Source organism: Pelmatolapia mariae, linkage group LG10_11 (assembly GCF_036321145.2).
Source record: "Pelmatolapia mariae isolate MD_Pm_ZW linkage group LG10_11, Pm_UMD_F_2, whole genome shotgun sequence".
Lineage (NCBI taxonomy): Eukaryota > Metazoa > Chordata > Actinopteri > Cichliformes > Cichlidae > Pelmatolapia > Pelmatolapia mariae.
The window spans coordinates 25,851,473-25,874,172 of NC_086236.1; the positions used below are offsets into that span (position 1 = coordinate 25,851,473).

General features: G+C 38.7%; 1 protein-coding gene across 1 annotated transcript in view; it reads right to left on the reverse strand.

The window, feature by feature from the left end:
- The window catches only part of LOC134635873 (roundabout homolog 1-like), a 79,427-nt gene extending 62,775 nt beyond the window's left edge, over nucleotides 1–16,652 (reverse strand). Inside the window, exon 1 of the mRNA XM_063485505.1 lies at nucleotides 16,560–16,652. Coding sequence (XP_063341575.1) covers nucleotides 16,560–16,617 — 58 coding nt within the window. The 5' untranslated portion in view covers nucleotides 16,618–16,652. The remainder of the gene's footprint in view (nucleotides 1–16,559) is intronic.
- Between the last annotated feature and the right edge of the window lie 6,048 nt (nucleotides 16,653–22,700).

Genomic DNA, 22,700 nt, shown 5'->3' on the forward strand with positions numbered 1-22,700 from the left:
TAATAAAGGCAGGCAGATTTTTTTTGTGAGGCTTAAGAGTGTGCAATAAGTGGAACAGCTACATCTTGTTAAGGCAGTCCCTTTGTTTCAGTGTGGAAAAAGTCATTTAGCTTTCTTTTCTCGTGAGCCTTGGGCTAGATCGTGGATCAAAGTCCACACATTTAATGGAGAGGCAGAGATTTCCAGAAGCTTCTAAATTCGGTACTTGTGCATCAAATGACAGCGCATGTTTGAACAGACAGCTTCTCAGTGCAGATTTTAAGGAAAGGGATTGAAACAAGACAGATTTAAAGGCTAAAAGAGCATCTGAGAGACCGCCATGACAAGTCACGCTGATAACCAAATGACCACCATAGTATCAACGAGCACTGCTGGAGCACAATAAAACTAACTGAACTTGGTAAAATGCCTGAAGGTGTTTTGAGTTTTAGGTAGCAGCCAAAAGAGAAAAGGTGATATTTTTAAATTGAGGAGCCAGCAAGTGCCACATGAAAGTTGTTACTCCTCCACCTTTGGCCAGACATCTACATACACCTCAGTTAAAAAAAAAAAGTGGCTTCAGTATGAAATGACTCTGCCTGGATAAGAAATGAGTGCTTCACAGACTTAACTAAGAGCACCAAGGTATTAGTGTGACAAGATGATAGTATGCAAGTGTTTGCTCTGCATTGCTGCACCACCTTGGGTATTTTAACCACATCTTATTATACTAAAATGTCAGCATAACACCTAACAAATCCACTTCTCTAAGGCCATGATCTCACTAATGTGGATTCAGCTTTATATCAAAAGGGACTGCAAGAGAGACCAGAGGCTTGTTTCACAAAACTGTGTAGCACTAAAGGTTACATGGACACAAAAGGTAAAATCCTGCGCGGTGTAATAGTGATTTTAAAAGCAGCCCACACGGTCACTTACTATTAATTTTCTCCAATCTTGAGTCATAATTATCACAAAAGGGGAGCTCGTAAATGTCATATCTGCCCCCGTTACTTTAACAATTGATCAGTGTGAATGTCAAATGAGGAATATTCATATTATTTAACTTGTCATTTATAAAACTTGAAAGAAAGGGAAATATGATTAAACTACCAATCAAAGATGAGGCCTTGTGCTAAGGCTTTTAGGAAGGTTGATGTGCTATTGTTTAATGGCTCCGAGTTCTCACAAGAATACTGACTTTAATAAGGCCACAGAAGTACATCATAGAGTGAAAAGTCTCATAAACAGATTAGGTTTTATTTTTCTACAATAACGACATGTTTTTCGGGGAAATATATAAGTGTGTTTTCTTGACGAACGTCAGAAGAGAAGATCCACCTCTTATGTCTGTTCATTAAAAAGCTACAGCCTGGAGGTAAACTGATCTGAGCTTCTACCTGCCAAGATACACTCTAGCATATAACCCCCCATTAAACCACAACTCATTTTTACAGTTTTTACAGTTTTTTTACAGTTTCCTGTTTCCAGTCTTTATGCTGAGCTAAGCTAACCATGTCGTGCTAGTGGCTTCATATTAAAGATGTGAGAGTTGCAACCATATTCTCAGCTCACTCTTGGTAGGAAATGCACTTCCCAAACTGTCAAGCAATCAGGCTACGCATCTGTGGTAGAGACATATTACAAAGATTCACACATACTCATTTGTTAAGTAAAACAGAAAGACGAAATGAATGCCAGACATTCCTTCTCAGGCTGTATAAACTACAATTAAGTGGAGCAGTTCAACACTGTCATTCACACAAGAATGCAGGAAAAGGAATGTGAGTGTGTTTTTGTGCCCGTGTGCGGCCAGGACAAGGTGTCTACAACCGCACTTTGTCTCATATTTTGCTGAAACATTTGATTTTGAATTGCATTTGTACATATGGTTATAATTACTGGGAAGTTATGATCAACTTTGGTTACAATGCTGTAAATTAGGGTTTCTTTCTTCTCTTCCTACAACACAATGCGCAGTGAGGCAGTCTCCAGGGAGGACAGTCAAGGTCATGGACAAGATAACACCTCCCAACTGCAGCACCCAGATGTTCGGGGCAAGATATGAGCAGAGTGGAAATAGGCTTACCACAGGCCTAAAATTTGATTTAATGAAAATCTGGACTAAAGGCATTTTCATTTTTCATTTATTTTTAAAATTATTCTGAGATTAATATTTAATGATTACATTCACAATTAAATGAATACCAAATTCCAACCAACCACCATTCCTTGCCTGTCCAATTAATCATTTGCATTCAATGAGATTATGAAAGTGCTTTGCCAAAGTCAACCATAGGGGAACCACCATGAAAAACATTTATAAGAACATTGTTAATGAAAAACTTCAAGCACTTTCCCCAAGCTTCACATGTGTGGTTTAAATAAGCCGACAAAGGTAAAGAGCTTAAGGCTAAAGATATCTAGAGCTCAACCAGCAGCCTCAGTATGAATAACTGTATAAGCAGTGAAAAGACCAAAGCAGGTACAAGAAAATTCTCGAGACAAGTCACAAAAGAGAAAAGGGTGATGTAAGCAACTGTCATTTCTTTTGTTAAACATATAAATCTGTAAATAATCTGTTGCACCTCCTTTTGTTTGGTAAGATAAAATATGTCAGATAAAGGTGGGGGTACGGCAACTCATTTTGAGTTATTTATTCACACTGATATCATGTCGCTATCGCCAGGCGCCGTTTCTGCAGGTCGTGCACCTCTCGATTTTTGTAACCCGGCCTTGTTGTGCTGCCGCCACCACAGCTGGGTTGAAGACACAAGTGTACAATCATCTTGCTTTTTACTGCCGTTTTAATGATACATCAGTACAGAAGCTCACCGATTCACCGGTTACACAGAGGGAGATGTTGCAACAGTTTGAAAAGAAAACTCTGCAATCCCTTTGCTTTTGGTTTTGACTTTTCCTCCTATATCAGCACTAATGTTGGGTTTAACCTGAGTTGCAACACCTATCATTCAGGAAAATACTGCAGCAACTACCTGCACCATAACGTTGGGCATAAATGGATGTATGATGATGTTAATGGCGGGGTACAAAGCGAGCAATGCAGCAGGTATGCTGGTGCCTATAAGGGAAAAAATCTATCCAAACCTACCTGGCTCTGTGTGAAAAAGTAATTGAAGACACAATTAAACCTAATCACTAGTTGTGCCACACTTGGCAGCAAGAACTGTAATCAAGCTTTTGCAATAACTGGCATTGAGTCTTTCAAATCATTGCAGAGAATTTTGGCCCACTCTTCTTTGCAGAATTCAGCCACATTGGAGGGTTTGAACATAAATGGCATGTTTAAGGTCACAAGAAAGCACCTCAATTGGATTTAAGTCCAGACAGTGACTTTTAACCCTTTCCAGACTGATCCTTGTCAATGCCTTTTTTCTCAGCTGTTTCTTTAGATCATGGCACGAAATGTTGCTTTTTGAGATCTTTCAGCCTACTTCACTTTGTCAGACAGGTTGTATTTAAGTGATTCAGCAGGTCTGGAAGTAATCAGGCCTGGGTGTGGCTAGTAACACTGAGCCTTTAAAAAATGTGGTGAATTACAATTGATTTTAGGTTTTTTGAAAAAAAAAAAAAGCAAAGAAATCAGAAAGGGGGCAAATATTTTCTCACTGCACTGCATACAAAAGGTGTTCTGTTTTTCTTTGAGCCAGAAATGACCAGGTTTGGACAAGAAGGTGGAGTACTAATTAATGAGCAGACACTAGCTAGCTTGATTAGCTAGCATCATGTGTGAGGACATCTTTCAGGCACATCCCTTCAGCTATTATGAACAGCTATTATAAAGGGGAATATTAGATCAAAGACAGGCTGTACCAGCTGTAAATGTGTCTGTTTCTGCTGTAAATGTGATCTTAAAATAAAATCTGTTAGCAGCGGCTTGCAGTCTGACGTGGACATGTGAGAAGCTGCAGTTTTTGACACTTGTATGTTTATAGGCTTAATTTTTGAGCCCTGGAGGTTGCTGTTTGGTTAAACCATACCCATCTCCTCAATTTTAAAGCTTCTGTGCTGTTTCTGGACTGCATCTTGAAGATTCTACCAAACTTAAAGCATCTATTCATAGACTGACAGACATCCTCTCCAAACAGCTGCAAAAGTGCTTTAAGCCTCTGTTGTACTAGTTTCTACTATAGTAGAGTGGGCAGTACCACATTTTGTCACACTTATACACATACAGACTCGCATAGTGAAAACAAAACCCAGACAGGCTCTTATGGCTGGTAAATAAAAGAGAGAGGAAAAAAACACTTTGGGTTGCCATCTGTTAAATGCTCACTGGGAAGGTAACACACAATAAAGTCCCCTGGGCATACTCAAACCAGAACATTGCTGGTACATGATAATCATCTGAGCCAAGTAGGTCACCAGGACACATTAACTGCAGGATAAATCCATCAACCTGTCTATAACTCACATAAGGGGGCAAACATATTGCACGTGTCTTATGTCCCTGCAGAGAGAAAGAATCAGATAACTTTTTCCCCCTTTCCCCCATTCATTCATTGCCGTTCAGCTTATGCTAATGCTGTTTAAAAGTAAAGTCTGCTGTGTGAAATATTGTCAATAGATTCTACATGTTTGGCTTTTTATGTGCTGACCATATTGTTTATTCCTGCACCATAAGCTAAGGTGAGATGATTTCAGTCGTTTATCTCCGGTACACTACTGCCTGGAAAGGCCAGTAGCCCATCTGAGAGGCTTATTCTCACTCCATTAAATGTTCACTGGAAAGTAAAGTGGCTGTACAGGCCATTGATTATCACTCAAGCAGAGACCGAGAGCAAAACTTCCCATGAATAGAGAGACAGTGAATTGGCAAAAAGGTCATTTGTTATGATTACAGAAAAAAACACACACACACACACACACACACACACACACACACACACACACACACACACACATTTGTATATCTGTAATGAATTATTACACATTTAGATTTTTTAATGAAATGCATTATTTAAAGTTTTAACATGTGTCTTATCATTTCACTAGCTGAAGCTACAGTGTAGTCTACAGTCTTAGTATAATCAGTTAAATTGAGTACATCAGACCACCTGTAGTCTATGTTGTTTCCTTCCCTGTGCCCTTAGAGACTTGAAACTTAAAAAATAAATGTTTTATTTAAATAAAACATTTTCTCCTAAACTAAATAAATCACATTAGGCTCATGCTGCGCTATTGCATGTCACATATGCATGTCTGCATGACCTACATTTATTTTTGGTCCTAATTGTGCCCATGGTAGTGACAGCCCAGATGTGAACTAACTGTCACACTATGAGGGGAGCCAGACTTTGCCCAAAGCACTAAATTCAACTACAAAACTGAAGCACTATAATAGAAGTCCTTCTCATTGGCAAAATCCCATTTCATGCACAAACACATACTGTACACACGCTATTTATGCCATGTCATAATATTAATGGACACACATACAATTAAACCCCCAAATAAGCTTGCAATTTCCTCCAAACCCTTCTTTCTTAAAGTCTCAAATTCTGTCTCTATAACGAAGACGCAGAACAAGATGCCACAGTCATGGATTGTACAGATAGTTACAGCAAACATAAGATCTTATTAAGACAGTTATTATAGTTTTATAGCTCAATCAATTTCACCTGCTGTGCAAATAAGCCCCAAATGTAGACATATACCTGATATACAGTATACACTTCACTGCCATAATAATAAGAGAAATAGCAATAGTAATAAAAAATAATGTCTTGGATTTTTTTTTCAGGTGTTTTGGGGCATTTCTGTACATTTTAAATAGTAACATTTGGTGTGAAGTTAAAAAATCCATAAAAAATATCCATAAAAAATAACACAGAAATTTCCTTCATGCTATATTGTTCTGTATTTTTTGGATTTCTCTTTTTTAGTGCTGCTGTTAGCATTGCAGATAGATTACATTCACACATATTCTACATTTTAGACAATATTTATGTTTTTATTCTTGCCAAGAATTATATTAAGATCAATTCTGTTCTCACCTGTGTCTGCTACAGGCAGATTATTAGTATAACTTAAATACTGACAGGGGAATCTTTGACTAAAGACAAGGAAATCCATCCACAAGCATCTCTGACGTTTACCAATTAACACATTAAGATTGTTAATAGTCTTCTTAATCTTAATCACTGGAAAGAAACTAAATGAGCGCATTTCTTAAAATGGGCTCATTTCCTGCACATTAAGACATTAAAAATGGGTTGCGCTCTCAGTTTGCAAAGCACATTGCACTTTCTTATGATACTAACAGCCTGTTATCTTAGCTGGCTGACACCTGTTGGACTTATTCGTGCTACTTGTGGAACAAAGAAAAGGGAAATAAATATCTTCTGATTGCTTAACTCATCAGACCTTCAGGGAATCTGGTTTTTCAGACGTCCTTTGGTTCCTTGTAATGAGGAAACTCTCTGAAAGCTGGTTTTAACAAGTACTGAAGAAATGAAGCGTGGCATGTTACTTTTTACCCACAAATCAGCAGGTTCACCTGGAAATGCTTATACAGCAGTGTATATCACATTTAAATGTAATTTTGTCTTTTCTCAAAACAGTTTCAAATCTTAGGTCTGAACATTTTAAAAACAGCAACTGGTGTTTCACACGTTGGCAGCGTTCATGCCGAGGAACCACATGTAAGTCTTATCAAAACACAGCTGCCGCTTCTGCTGCTGCTGGTGGTGCTATATTACCACCATAAAAACACATTCCTCATTTGAAATATTAGGCCTTAGTGGACTTGCGATGCAAAATGCAGTTTTAATCCAATTGAATCGGGGGAGTTTTTATCTTTCTTTAAAAAAGTGTAGTATTTCCCACCATTTGTAAAACTGCTTAAAATAAATCATATAATAACAAATGGTGGTAATGCTATTTATTCAAACTGATTATGGGAGTTTGACTTGCCAATGTCACACATAAAGCATGAAGCAGTAATGCAGTAACATACAAGTGGCAAGAAAGCACAGCAGTGAGAGAATGAGAGCTGGCTTCTGGAAGTCTATAATATCCTGACCATTATTTCTTTATTTTTAACAATCCTGTCAGTCACTTCCACTCCACAGATATCATTCTGTGTTTCTGCCAGATTGCTTTTCACTCTATATCTGCTATTTGAAAGACTAAAGCGTTGATAAGTTCAGGTTTTTGTTTTGTTGTTTATTTTTTTACTTCTGTAAAAGATAAAAGCTTACCATAGGAGAGGCCAATAGATTTTTTGAGGGTGATTACTCATGTGGCAGCAATTTGAGAATTTATCTGTGTGAACAGCTTCTTATTTGGCTCCATTTGCAATGGTGCTGTAGATCGCACGTGTTGGCACAGGTTCTTAGGTTGATTGTTGACGCATAAGCCCAGCTTTTGGGTTTGCTTTTGGATTCTTTGAAGGGTAATGATCCAATAACCTCTTTATGCTTTTGCGGTTATCAAAAAAAGGTGTTTCTGAGGTAAAATGCTTCTTTCTGTGTTGTACAAACTTGTGTTAAGAGTTAACACGTTGTTTTCAGTTTCAGAAATAATGATGTAATGAGCTGCTTACAAAAGATTGTATTGACACAATGTAAACGCAGTTGATTTGTGGAAAATAAAACCAAATCTGGCTACAGTTCTCATTTGATCAAGTTCATAACAAAGTAGCTGTTTGAAGTCAGCAAAACACTGCAGGTATTTTTTTTTTTGTAGATTGGAATTAAATATGGTGTAAATCTGCTCTTTTAGCTCTCATTGCATTGGAAAATCAAAGTCAATGTGAACACAACCTCTGTGAGATGAATGAGCAACTGAACTTTCTTTTTATCTCTGTTTTCATACAGATTCTGAACACGGGTTAATTAACGTATTTCACAACACCGCTACCAAAGCCTGCCGATGCCATGCCTGTCAACAATTGTTCCTTTCGTTCCCTCTCATTAACCTGAGCCGTTTTCTAATGGGATGAGACACTGGCCGGTGGCGTATCGTATCACTCAGCAAGCCTCAGTTTCACGGACTATCAAAAAATGGCCTTCAGGCACAGTGTAGCCCAGCACTGCTAGAGAGAAAATTGAATCTAGTAAGCAGGCAAAGCCCGGCTTTATTACAATATTAGTTTCAGCCTTATTTACACAAAGTCTAGAGCTGAATTCAAAGATGGAAAATTCTTCATGAGAGCAGGCAAAAAATAAAAAGAGTTCTGTTTCTTGTGGAGTGGCTGAAAAATGATAGAAAAGTGATGAAGAAAATGGTTATTCAACTAAAATGGTTATTATTCAGCGATAGCAGTGAAAGATAAACTGAATACAATGTGCATCATAAATTTGTAACATGTATGTTTGATGCTTTTACAGCATGCTAAATTAGCTGCCAGATGCTCATATCCCTCTATTAAAAAAACAAAAAACACCAAACATGACTGACATTAACATTTTACATGAATATATATTTATATTTTATAACTTTACCAAAGTTATAGGTTTTAAAGTTAAGAATACTTTGAATCTTTACACAGAGTCCACATGTCCATGCATATGGTGACTAACACATAGGGCACATATTTTCCACTGTCTTCACAAGCTAATGAGAGTTAATATCAAAACACTTGAGATGCTTTCACCTGCATCAACCTCTGTCTAATGACGGGAATATTGGGTACAGTGTTTGGCTTTGAGGTTCTATTCGTCTGTTCGAGACTGTTGCGTTTCATTTCAGTGTCTGAATTTAAATGACATAAAATTCTAATATATTATTAGCACCCAGTGGCTCGGTTCCATATACTTGAGAAGCTGACACCACACCATCTGTCACTATCCTGGTGTCTGAAAATATCCAGTGTGATGAAAAGCTCCTCTTAACTTTTCTTCTAAAACATGTTTGGAATATATTCAAATATGAAACTCCTTCAGTCTTTTTGCTATTATACTTCAACATGCAAAACAACATACTGTTTATAGAGTGATTAATTCACAATATATTGTGAAATTTTCTTTTTTTGAGGTGGGAGGCGGGATTCCAAAAGTAGATCACACTAAAAAGTCACTTTCCTATGAAAGTGCAATATCCTCTGTTTCTCAGCAAGATTTATCTATTGCTCATCAAGCACTCTGCTTCCACAAACGTCCACAAAAATGAAGTGTACTAACTCAGACTGCAACAAAAAATGCCACTTAGGCTAATGTATATCCTCTAAGTCACATGTTAAATTTGAATTATGTATTAACAAATAGATGCCAGTTAATATTTCCTTAGAATGTTTTACAGTCAAGCATCGCTTTCCCAACACTTTTCCCAACAGACTACCCATGCACTACCCAGGAACAACAAAACCCTTTCCCACCCCAATGCTGACAAAATCCTAAAGGAAACACTGATCCAAAGCATAGTGTTTCAAGTGCTAACTAATAATAGGTGCCCTAATTAAAAGAAATTTATGCACGTTTCGGGCTCTTCGGTGGGAGATGCTCTGGTGGGAAACAGTTCTTTATGCTGAAGTCTTCACATAGAGAGCTTTGAACCTTGTCAGTAATGACGGGGAGAGACAGGAGACAAATAAAGGTGAAAGATGAGAAGGATTGAGGAAATGGGTAATGTGCATTACTGATGGGGTCTCTCGCAATCCTCAGCCATTTTCTTTGGTAGCCTGTGTTACTGTATAGGTTTAACAGTCAGAGGTAGCCTAATAGATATGTAAGGGAATATATGTGGTTTTCCACGTATGTCTGAGCTTTACGATGGAAAGACTTCTAAAGGCCTATCAAACAGAATATTGACTCTATTGATTACTGGTATGCCTGGATGGAAAGGAGATAACTCAGAGAGGTCACTTCAAGAAGTATCTCTGAGGTCATGTTACTCTGACCCTTTCAAATCCAAACCCTGGAAGAATAGATAATTACATTTTAAAGTATTGCCACCATTATAGCACTCCAATCACTGCTAGCACCAATGGGAAATGGGTCCCAATGATAAATTTCAGAGATTTCCCTGAAAATATCAGCACAGCATGCCTTAACCCATCTTGACTGTCAGAGAATGAAACAACAGATTATGCAGATTAACCACACACTTTGGGTGCAGAATATCACAATATTTATAAAACCTCAGGACAATGGAGAGCTGATTTATTTAGAGAAGTAATTACCCTAAGTGCTTCAACACACAGACATAGCTGGACAATAACCTCAGAACAGGAAACTACGGCCAGAGGAGTACAAACAACCCAGAGAAAACCACAAACCCACAGCCATTTCTGAAGCTTAGACGTTTTTCTCTCCAGATGAGCAAAGCTATTGCTTTACTATTTAAGGTTTTCTTGACAGGGTTTGAGGAATGAAGAACAACACCACAGATTGACAAGCATAACACCCAAATTAAAAAAATAAAAATAAAGGTTGCCCATATTTGCTTTTTAGGTCTTTCCATTTAGTGTACAATACAGTTTTTGTGCATGTAAATAGTCTGCAAATTTGGAGAGATCATACCAAACTATTTTTTTCTTCTCAAAGAAAATATTGCTGCTGAACAAAGCTCTTGCAGAGCACACAAAACCTGCAAAGCTCACCAAATGTTGAGAGGGGGAAAAGGGTGTTCATTCACTTCCAGCATCTGATGAAGTACTAGAACACATTGCCTTTGATTTTCTCTCAATAGTTAGGCCAGTGATATGGCAAAATTGTTGAGGGACAATCAGCAGCTAATCAAACTTAACTGATCTGGCTGTTTTTCTGATTGAAACACAAAAATTTGAAGGAAACGTTTTCCACAAGTCTTGATCTGGATTCACGCCAAATGAACAAAACTACAGGGTGGGCCATTTATATGGATACACCGTAATAAAATGGGAATGGTTGGTGATATTAAAGTCCTGTTTGTAGCACATTAGTATATGTGAGGGGGCAAACTCAAGATGGGTGGTGACCATGGTGGCCATTTAGAAGTCGGCCATCTTGGATACAACTTTTGTTTATTCAATAGGAAGAGGGCCATGTGACACATCAAACTTATTGGTAATGTCACAAGAAAAACAATGGTGTGCTTGGTTTCAACGTAACTGTATTCTTTCATGAGTTATTTACAAGTTTCTCTTTGTTCACAGCCATTGACATGTCGAAGAGGTTAACACGTGAGGAGCGGATCGAAATTGTGTTGATATCTGGTGAACGCAGTAACTGGGTCATTGCAGCAGATTTCAATGCAAGACACCCTACGAGACCACCCATCTCCCATGCTACAGTTAGCAAACTGCTTGCTAAGTTTCGTGAAACTGGTTCAGTGTTGGATTTGCCAAAATGTGGACGCAAGAAAACTGTCACTAATGAAGAAACATCAGTGGCTGTCCTAGCTTCATTCAGCAAGAGCCCACAGCGTAGCACTCGCCGCATGTCACTGGAGAGTGGCATTAGTCGAACATCCCTTCGGCGGATATTAGCTACTCACAAATGGCACCCTTACAAACTCCAGCTACTGCAGCATCTCAACGAGGATGACCCAGATCGGCGCACAGAATTTGCAGAATGGGCAAAACAAAAATTGGAACAGGACCCTCAGTTCATGCAGAAGATTTTGTTCAGTGATGAGGCAAACTTTTATGTGAATGGTGAAGTTAACAAACAAAACCACCGCTATTGGTCTGACACTAACCCACATTGGATGGATCCCTCCAAGACTGCTGGAACAACAAAAGTGATGGTTTGGTGTGGTATATGGGGTACAACGATAGTGGGTCCATTCTTCATCAATGGAAACCTCAAGGCCACTGGATATTTGAAATTGCTACATGATGATGTGTTTCCCTCTTTATGCACTGAAGCTGGCATGTTCCCTGAGTTTTTCCAGCAAGATGGTGCACCACCACATTATGGGTGCCAGGTCCGAGCATTCCTAGATGAACAGTTTCCTGGAAAGTGGATTGGTCGTCGTGGACCAGTTGAATGGCCCCCAAGGTCTCCCGATCTGACCCCCTTAGACTTTTATCTTTGGGGTCATCTGAAGGCAATTGTCTATGGTGTGAAGATACGAGATGTGCAGCACCTGAAACTACGGATACTGGATGCCTGTGCTGGCATTTCTCCTGCGGTGTTGCTATCAGTGTGTGAAGAGTGGGAGAAGAGGGTTGCACTGACAATCCAACACAATGGGCAGCACATTGAACACATTTTATAAGTGGTCAGAAACTTGTAAATAACTCATGAAAGAATACAGTTACGTTGAAACCAAGCACACCATTGTTTTTCTTGTGACATTACCAATAAGTTTGATGTGTCACATGGTCCTCTTCCTATTGAAAAAACAAAAGTTGTATCCAAGATGGCTGACTTCTAAATGGCCACCATGGTCACCACCCATCTTGAGGAGTTTGCCCCCTCACATATACTAATGTGCCACAAACAGGACTTTAATATCACCAACCATTCCCATTTTATTACGGTGTATCCATATAAATGTCCCACCCTGTACATTAATTTTCTATATATTATATCACCCTGATTGAATACAGAGTGAGGTAACAGTTACACTGAGACAGAGTTGAATTTTATGCTGAGCTTTATGCTTTTAATAACGTTTTAATTATAACAACATAATTTGTTTTACACATGCATGAGTTGCTGTTACGCTTTATTAAGTTGTGACACTGTATAAATATTATCCTGTTGAGGTAAACAGTTTAAACTCTTATTATTACATTAGTTTTTGTTTGTGTTCTATTTTTAAAATATGACTTGAAAAGACTGAGACAGTAGTAGAGATTTGTGAAGATCCTCCAGGCAAGCAACCTGCTACCTTTGCAGGGGAGGCAGACAATAATCGATCCCCCTCAAAATGAGATGTGCAAGCACTTTTGCCTCTCTGTGTATATGTTTGTGTGTCTGTGCGAAGGTGTGATGACCTGTTGCCCACAGGCCCACAGGCACTCGTCAAAGCTCCCAGTAGCTTGTTCCTCCCCAGGCAAGCAACCACATTCAGCCCCACAGCACCACAAGAAACAAGTGAGTAAACAAGGGAAGCAATTATGAATCACAGCTTTCAGCAGACAATCTGAAAACACACATTAAAAACAAGCTCACCCTAACGGCATTGTGTATGCATTTATGCACATTCAGGCTGAACCAAACAATTGCAGCAACATCTGCAGGGGTTTGGGGGAGTAAACATGCAGTCTTAGTTATTCTGTTTCAACAGTTCTTGATGGGCCAGCTTCTCATGAGTAAATGCTTGTGTCAAACAACCTTCATGTGAAATGACCTAATTTTTTTACACTCTCTGATCTGGATGCTTTGAATGACAATGAAAAATTCCACTAAGATTTAGGATGTCTATCACATTCAAATGGTTAAAATGAAGCATCCATATAATCTGATGTTCAGATGTATAAGTCTGATGTATCTTAAAGAGCAGTAAGGAAAACATAAAGCTACTGGAACTCATGGGGACACATAAATTTGCAACCAGCTTAGGGTTGTTTAAGAATCATGTACTCAGTCAGTGTGAAGAAGATCCCAAAATAAACCCAAAACCCCCAAAATAAACATTCATGAAGGTTCTTTCCAACCAAACAAATGTCTACTGTAGCTTATAAGCTGCATTATTCCTAAGGAACACAATTTCAACCAACAAACAAAGGAATTCTTGGCATACAAAGACATCCTATCAGCCCTATCATCCATAGCAAAGAAATCCTCATTAGTAGTGGAAGTCATCTCATCACTGTCACCATCACAACGACTGTAGGGAGTCTTTTTAGTTTAGGGTCAGCTTCCCCCAGTCAAACCATTATTGCTTGAGGTCTAGCTCTGAGTAACAGGTGCTGGATGTTTTGTTTTGAGCCACAAAAGTCAACCTATAGCATCCAGGACCCGAAACAAAATGATAAGTATGTGTGATCTGTGACCTGCGTACAGCAAGCTCCAGGAGGCAGGCCAGATGTTTCAGCTAAACTACCCTCTGCGGGGTTGCTGTTCATAGTGATGATAAAATTGGGCTGTGTCCTGCTGGTCTCTGAGTCCCTCTTGTACTTAACAATCACTGAGAATATGTTTTTGCTATCAGTGAGCTAATCCACTGATAGCGCATGGATGAGAAGGTTTATAAAGGTAAGATGTCACCTCAGAGGATTTGGATATTTATTGCTAAAGGCTAAAGTAATGATCCTAGTGACAGTTAAGCTGGCAGTGTTTTTATAATGATCCTAGTTTGAAAGCGCAGCTGTAAAACAGCCATCTTAATGAAGAACAACAGAATGGGCCGATCTTATGTTTTCCTGAAGTACCTTTTTATGCAGTCTTTGCAGACCTTTAAACAAAGCAGGTAGAATGGTGAGACAACAACACTCTGGGGACGCATAATTAAGATGTGCACATGGGAAGAAAAGGAAAAGGCCATCTCGACAAGAGCACGTGCTTTTTATGTGCATCATTTAGATTATTGAAAATCATCCTTATTACCTGATTTATTACTTAAAATGACACCAATAGATGAAGGTTTCTGTGTATGATCAAGTCACCAAACATCCAACTTGAAGAGCCGGATCTTTGCCATATTTAGGTGTGTTTATATTAAACACATTAGGAATGGGAAAAAGATGTAATCATTCTGATTGCAATTTGGACCATTTGCAAGAGAAATGGCAGCTATCTCAGGTATAAACTCTCTATAATCAATCATAAGAGCATACTCTCATGGGTTCAAACTGTGGTATTGCATGTACTCTGCACCTAATAACCTCTTCCAACTCACTCGGTGACCATTTGTCAAAAAATCTGTCCACTGCATTAGTCAAAAGAGAATGAAGTAAATACTGTTATTAGTATTTGGCCTTCTACTAAGGGGTTAATTTCATCGCAGGGCTGTTCACATGAACCACACAGAAGTTATTATGTTCACTTTAAACTTCCTCTTGCCAGTTTGCTTCTTGTATCCTGACAAAAAAAAAGCATTGAGTAGGTGCCTATGGCTATAGATGATTATAGTTCAGAGACATTATTTTTTTTTAAAAAACTAGATGAGTGAGCCGTACTTCTCAAATCTCCCTGAAAACTCTTGAAATTATGCGGTTACCAAATTTGTCAGTGTGCAAATTTATAGACAACGTACTGGAAAATTGGTGTCACGCACATTTTAGTGCTCTTAGTGAAGAGGATGGGCAAGCTTTAGTGTGTTTCCCCCTTTTTTTGACTGACCACTGAAATTTAAGAAAAGAGCAGGTTAAAAGCTGCATTATAGCCATGTTACTGCTGTGCGCTGTTTTTGCTTTCATTAAAGTGGCCTGGAAGACCATTTAGGACATATTCAGCGGTTTGGAAAGTGTGAAGTAAATACAACTTTTCGTATGTTTATTTTAAAGAATGTGATCCAAAAGTAAGGTTGTGTTTAAGCCACACGTCTTTTCTGAAGTTATTTGAGCTGCTGTAACCTTTGGAAGAATCACCTTGTGTGCTGTCAAGGAAAGGAAGTTCTGCATCAGATAAAACCATCACTCAGTGTCAGACACTTACGAAAGCTCTAGTGCTGAAAACATAGCAGTTCTTTTGCAGCTTGTGGCCACTGTTAATGTTACTGACAGCTGCCTCTGCTTTACAAAGTGAACGAGTCTGGCGCCAGCACAAAGCATCAGGGTTTCTTTAAATGAATAAATAAGTAAATATATAAATAGTAAATGAAACAAATGTAATTTCATGTATTTTGAGTCTAAAGTGCATTCAGAAATACACACGCACACATATTAAGGCTACATTTGCAAACATTTGGAAACGCGTGCTTTCAAATGGTCATTGTGGGTTATTCAACATAGACTGAGCCAATCCATCAAATTACACATCACAATAAATTGCACAAAACATTCCAATAAAACCTTTCTTTCAGGTTATGCACCCCCAAACTCCACCTGTGACTTCACTGCTCAAGGTTAACCTTGGCCATTCAATAGACAAAAATAAAACTCTGTGGGTAATAATCAATGTGCATACTGGTAATCCAAAAGCTTTTCTCTTTTTTCAGTCTTTGTCTCAGATTTCTCCCAGTGAGAATGATGTTTAAAGATGGCTGGTGGCTGATTTCCCAACATGCAGTGCCTGAACATGAGAGGATATTTTGCAGAGTCTCTGTTCTTAAGTACACCCCTATATAATGAATTTAAAAAGGCGACAACCTACCACCTCCAGCTAACTCCTCCTGCACTTAGTCATGCAAATGATCTCATGCGATTGCAAAACTGAGAGTTCTCACATAAACCTAACAGCAGCCCATGCATTTAGCTGTGAGCTCCAATGAATTATAATAAGTGGTTTATAAAAAGTATTTCACTGGACAGCAGGGTCACCTCCAGCTACTCCAGTCAGCACGCAGCATAGGTCAGGGGCCACACACCGGTATTGCAGTCTGCAGAGAGCAAAGGTGACCCAAATACCTGCGGGCTGCTGTTACAACTGAGAAAATCCATCATCTTCTTTCCCTTCACTTTCTGTTTCACCATCGCTACATTATTGCATATGCACGTGCCCATCGGGTATTATTTGGAAACTTTCCATCACTAGAACACAGGCTAAGAGGGGAAAAATGTTTAGGCAATAAGCAACTCATACCTGAAGAAATGTTTAGAAATACCAGCAGAAGGTAAACTCCTGTGAGATAAGCAGGCATCTCTAAGAGCAGCTGGAAACGGTGTTAATCCAGTGAGAATGCGTTTTCTTGTCTATTTCATCTAATTTAGGAAGTTCTACGAAGACAGAGGGGGGATCGGGGTGGAGGGAGAGTTCCTGAGCTCCGCGGTAATACAGACAGTAATGTTCACAACTGCTCCTCGGACACTGAGTTTGTGTTTGAATCAAAGTTCGAATCAGTCGGAGACATCCTTACGGGTTATCCGACAAGTAGCCCTAATCCACTCAACACCACTTGGATTTTCTCCACTCCCACTACCCAGCTCCTCACTTCCAAATGCCGCTAACTTCACGGAATTCATCTGGGATCAGATTTGTCCGACTTCGAAAGAAGATTTCCGCGGCTGAATGAAGAGAAAGGATCGAGAAGAAGAAGAAAAAAAGATCCGAAACGTCCACTTGCAGTCACTTTAATGGTTTAAAAATGTGTAGTGTTAGCCCGATTTAGTGGGACTGACGCTGGTTGGATGAGGCGCCGTGCGTCTCTGCGCTCAGAGCTGGTCTGGCTTGCCTACCCAGTCACAGGCTTTTCTGTTGTGCAGAGGAGATTCCTGCGAATCAGGCACCATTTAACCGCATACGGATACACTGACAGCAAAAAGGCTCCAGTAGGCTTTGCATCGTGCTCAACTTTTAAAAAGATAAGGCTGAAGAAGTCTAATATATGTTATAAAACCAACTAAACATGGAATATCCAGTTTAATAACTTAAATAGCAAAGTGTCACAAGATCGGGTAACACATCAGGCAACTCCAGCAACATCAGTCCAGTTTAATGAACGGCGGCAGCCTGCAGAGGACTACAATAAACTCCAACTAAACCCTTTGTCAGGTGCCCATCATTACCCAATATTTTAAGAAGTGCTTTTAGTCACATGCAGATTTCCCCCATCTAAACTACACTCGATATTTTAAAGTGTGACTACTGTTGAAAGTGAACAAATGACCTTGATGAATGATTTATACTATTTATATCCCACCATCAAGGAGAGAGACGTGCACTGTGTTCTTATTATATCCAAAAGGGACAGGCTCGGGCAACACACAAAGAACTGCTACAATCTTAATGAGCTGGTAAAGCGTGCCTTCATCTGTGAGGCTGAAGCGGCACTGTGCTTTTCAGGGAAATTGAAAAAATCGATCCAGATCACACCCTCTGACCCCCACTCCTGTGAAATTAGATGATAGTTTGAAGTGCGTTAGAAATGTAATATCTCGTGGATTGTGTCCAAATGTCACGTTGAAGTAATAACTGGACATCCTCAGTTATAATCCGATTAAATAAATACTTTCTATCGATAAAGAAAATATATAAACTTGGCAGTTGGTCTAATTCTCTAACCTAGTGAACCAAAGAAATGTATTTGTTGTCTGAGCAGGTCAGGGCTCCCTCTGCTGGCTGCAAGAGCGCAGCACAGTCCATGGGAAGGATTGCTCCTGAGAAATTTAGCTTCTCCTTTAGAAATTTAGAAGTACATTAGTGATATTAAATGTTAACGTTGAATTCTGACTCTGTCACCCCGGATCCTTACTAATGCAACAGGATTAATACTTTGTTTTTGTCTTCTAAGTTCAGTATGTAGCCCACACACAAACACACACACACACACATGTGTGTGTGTGTGTGTGTGTGTGTATGAACCTTTCTGTGTTGACTGTCATATCTAATTTATTGATAGCCAAAGTCATTTAGAGACATGCACCTTTATAATTCTGCTCGCAAATAAAGAACAATTTCAAAAATATAAAAACTTGAATGGTGTGTTTTGCTGTACTAAGTAAGTCAAAGCCACTAGTCATTAAAATGTGTTCAGAATTTGCAAATTAATGACGAGACATCCCATTAATCTCTTTGCTCTCTCTCCTACATATGCTGCTTTTATAGGTGGGTAAAAGTATTGGGTATTGATAGTGGTAGTGGCAATATTAGCCCTGTAATTACTTGCATTGGATTGATACCAAAATTTGGAGTATGGCACAGCAATACCTTACATGTTTATTTTTCTGTATGCACACACGCTCCACCCACCCGCAGTTCAAATCTAAGAAAGCTGGCTTAAAAGGAGCTAAAATGGTTTGTTTCAGACAGATTTTAAAAAATAAATAAGTATTATTTTGAACCGTGAATCATGCAAAGTCACTCTAGCAGAGTAGAAAAAAACAGAAATATAATAAATTTGGAAATGAGCACAATAGGTACCCCTCAATTTTTGCAATAAAAAAGCGTGCATTTAAAAAATTCCTCCACATATCTGACTGAAATTAGTAACAAAAAAGGAAACAGTAATTATGCATTTAGGGCAAATGTGACCACCCCAGCCTACTCTCATGCCACAGAAGTGGTAATCTTCAGTAGCTTCTGCTCTTTTAAGTCACATTTAGATTGAACAAAGTTTACTTACTCAGCCCTCCCTGCCCTCATGCCTCAAATCCTGTAATTGCCCATTGTGGACCTCTGGTGGCTCTGTTGAATGCATTCAGCTTTCCATGCCAAGACATCACAGCTGGTAAACAACCAGTAAAATATGGGAAATTACAGTCTCACTATGAGCTCTCGTCTGGCTTCATAAAACACGCACTCAATGGCTTTCATTGTAAACACCTCTGATTCTCTGCCGCCTTTATGCATTTTCTACCTTTCTAAACCATTTATAGTGTTAAAAATAATTTTAACAACACAGTGATATTAAAAAAATAATTGGACAGTGCTTTCCTCCATTATTCACTTTTAATTATTTACTGCACATATTGCATTTTCCTTCTTATTTTCCCAAAGGGGGTCTCTGTTTGCCCACATTTCTTTCATTACTTGCACGTAAATATCATCCCTGCAATATGACTCTCTGGCAGCCCAGTTGGCTGAGACTATAAGGAAGAGCAGGCCTGTGATTGTATTGCAAGACATATCATTTGGTGATGTAATAACTGCATCATTAGTCTCAATTCATTGCATTAATATGAATATACTGGCTGCAATCACAGTAGAGCTAAAGAACAACAAAAAGAAGATAAACAGAGGTTCACCCATGCATCTTTTGTTTTATGCATGCGTGGCCTCTACATAACGCCAGGTGCAGTGTGCACCGCTAAATGCAGAGTTTGTGAATTCTGTTGTGTATTTCACAACCCAAAGCACCAATATTTCCAGGAACAGATGGTATAAAATGAAAAAAAAAAAAGAACACAAAGACGTGCACGTCTTCACGACAACACAGCGCATAAAATGGCAAGGAATTCAAGGAGAGAGTGCCAAGTACTGAGACCTAATTTTATTTATTTATTTCACCCCAGAGTGGGTATCCAGTTGGTTCTCATCCAAGGGAGAAAATATCTCCAGTAAGCACAAAGCCAAATCACCCCTCTTCCCCCTCCCAAAAAAAGAATATTTACAAAAAAATAAATAATTTGGAATCTCAACAGAGCAATAAACTTGGCCTCGATTGTCTGTTAGGCACTATCAACTGTTTTTATCCACTAAAGATGCAGACAGGTTTTAAAAGCTGTTACACACAAAAAAAAAAGATCTTTCATGATTTTTTTTTGCACATACCAGTTGTGCATGTGACAAATCACCGCCATTAGCAGCTCCTTTTCACATATTTTACCCATTACTAGCTGTAATTTCCATGCTGATTCACCGCTCTTTGCTCCTCATCTGACAGTTCATTGGCTTTTTCATGTCTTGTTTGCATCATAGTTGTCAAATGCCTTTCACTACAGTTGCTCAGGGTCATGCAAAGTACTGAAGCAAAATGAGAAACGGCCCTTGCCTTCACATTTAACAACACAGTCAGAAAAGCTGATGCAACAGCCGTGCCTTCTGTTTTTCTCGGTCTTCCTCCAAACTGGCAAACTGGCAGCTGCCCGGATGGTCTCATCATTCATTAAGACTTGGATATCTTTTCAACTTTGCACCATCTCACAGTATTTTTTCTTTCCTTGCTGGTCTACTAAGATTTTAGATGTGAGAAAGGGATCAAGAATTCCACTTTCACCCATTAGTGCCACATAAACTAACAATGGAACTCCACTTTTGATTTCATAATAGAAAAAGAAAACATCTTCATGGTGCCCATTATGGATTAGAAAAACACACTCACATAATTATTATGGCATGTCATTTTCTGTTTGTGTTTAACTTAACTTTGCTTCAGAGGCTAGGAAGAGTGCTCAGCATATAAATCATTTTATTGAGGTCGATTTTTTCATCTTCAGAAACCACAGAGACTGCAGAGACAGAAGAACACTTATATGTTTAGCTTTGTTCCACCACAGTATACCCCCATGTCAAAGCCCTTACCATAAAATGTCAGAGCAAAGGGATAGAGGATTGAACTGTGTTGGCTTTGGACACAGGACTTGCGGTCGACAGCTGCTGAACTGGCATTAAATGGTATTAGAGTCTTTGTCAGCAAAAGGAAATGTGGTATTCTTCCTGGGAAATGGGATCAAAATTGTGTCTTTCAAAGGACAAATACAGAATCAGCACATCCTGGGGCAACACTTCACCGGCAGCTTTGTTGAAGCTTATTTCAGACACTTCTTTGAAGCTATTTTGCAAGATAAAACCAAAGCAAAAGCAACAAGATTAGTTGAACAACTACTGGCAATAGAGAATCCAATGAAAAGTAAATGCAGACTAGGAACATGCAAGCATAAAACCAAATTAATTCCAGCATTCTGCACATTGTAGTCACAACGACACGATGCTTTACGCAAGACTGATGAATGGATCATACCTTTATACCCCTGGTTGTTGCCTTGTTCGACTTCCTGTTCAGATGCGGGCGATTGCGTGATGACCTCATGGTTTCCTCTGTGTTTATCTATATTTATTTGCATGGAAAAACAACAGCAAGCGTAAAAAATACAGTATTTTTTTGACCTACATAATATATGTAATCTATATCTTCATGGCCTAAATGTATCCACAAACAGTAAACTACACTGAAAATTGTTGCAGAATGATTGTGAACACTGTAAGATAGGTTTTAAAAAAAAATGAACAAATAAATGTAAACCATCTCTCAGTACCTAAAAGAAAGAAGCATTTTTAACAAAGAAGTTTTATGAACTCCAGTTGACATTTTAGAAAAGGACTTAATGGTATTGAAATGATGACTGGGCTGGTTGAAGTGAATAAATAGATGAAGTTAAAAAGATGTTTCCCAGTAGATAAATACATTTTGCTTTGGAAGCACATTTTATAAATGCCAACCCTGTGAAGTGTATTCAAATTTAATCCTGCAGTAGCAGAAAGGAGCGTATAAGTTTTCCTAATGACTTAGTCACAAGAGGAATGTGATCTTTTATGTGTAAGCCGAAACTAAATCTAATGCAACATCAATTATGATTATGATTAAAAAATTTAGCTTGGTATGCAGTAAAACTTATGTATAGCTTACTGACATTCATATATGTGTATTATGACCTTAAACTGAGCCTGAAACATTTCTCAAAATGTTTTAGGTACATTTCTGTGTGTTTGCAATAATGTGAGCAGTCATTCTATTCATATGCATATGCTCACATAGATCAACCTCAAGGTTTTCATTAATTTCCCCCAAGATCGTCCCAATCTTGGGGGAAATTAATAGTGAGTGGTATGGGTGTGATATACTGTATAGTTTCAGATATTTTCTAAAAATCTACCACTAGAGGGTGCCACTGCCTAATCAATACAGCAGAGCTGGGTGCAAGAAAATGGAACAGAGGCATAATGTTTGGGCTTTCATAGTTTCGGTCCTCAAGTATTTAAGTTTTTTAAATGATGCCCATAAACGCCAATATATATGAAAAGCTAAAGGTTTACATATCTGACAAGGAGATTTAGTCATTTGAAACTGAAATAAAAGAACAGAACATCAAGCAAAATTACAAATTCCAATCTATTTTACATAATATCTGGTAGAAGATAATCTCACTCAAAGGCAGCTCAAAGTGTATATAATTATAATCAGTGCGCTCGATTACAATGAAAGTTTGCATACACAGAGCAGCAATGCACATTGTACAGTAAGGCAGGGTGTGCATTTCACTCCCACTGCACTTGAAAAAGACAAGA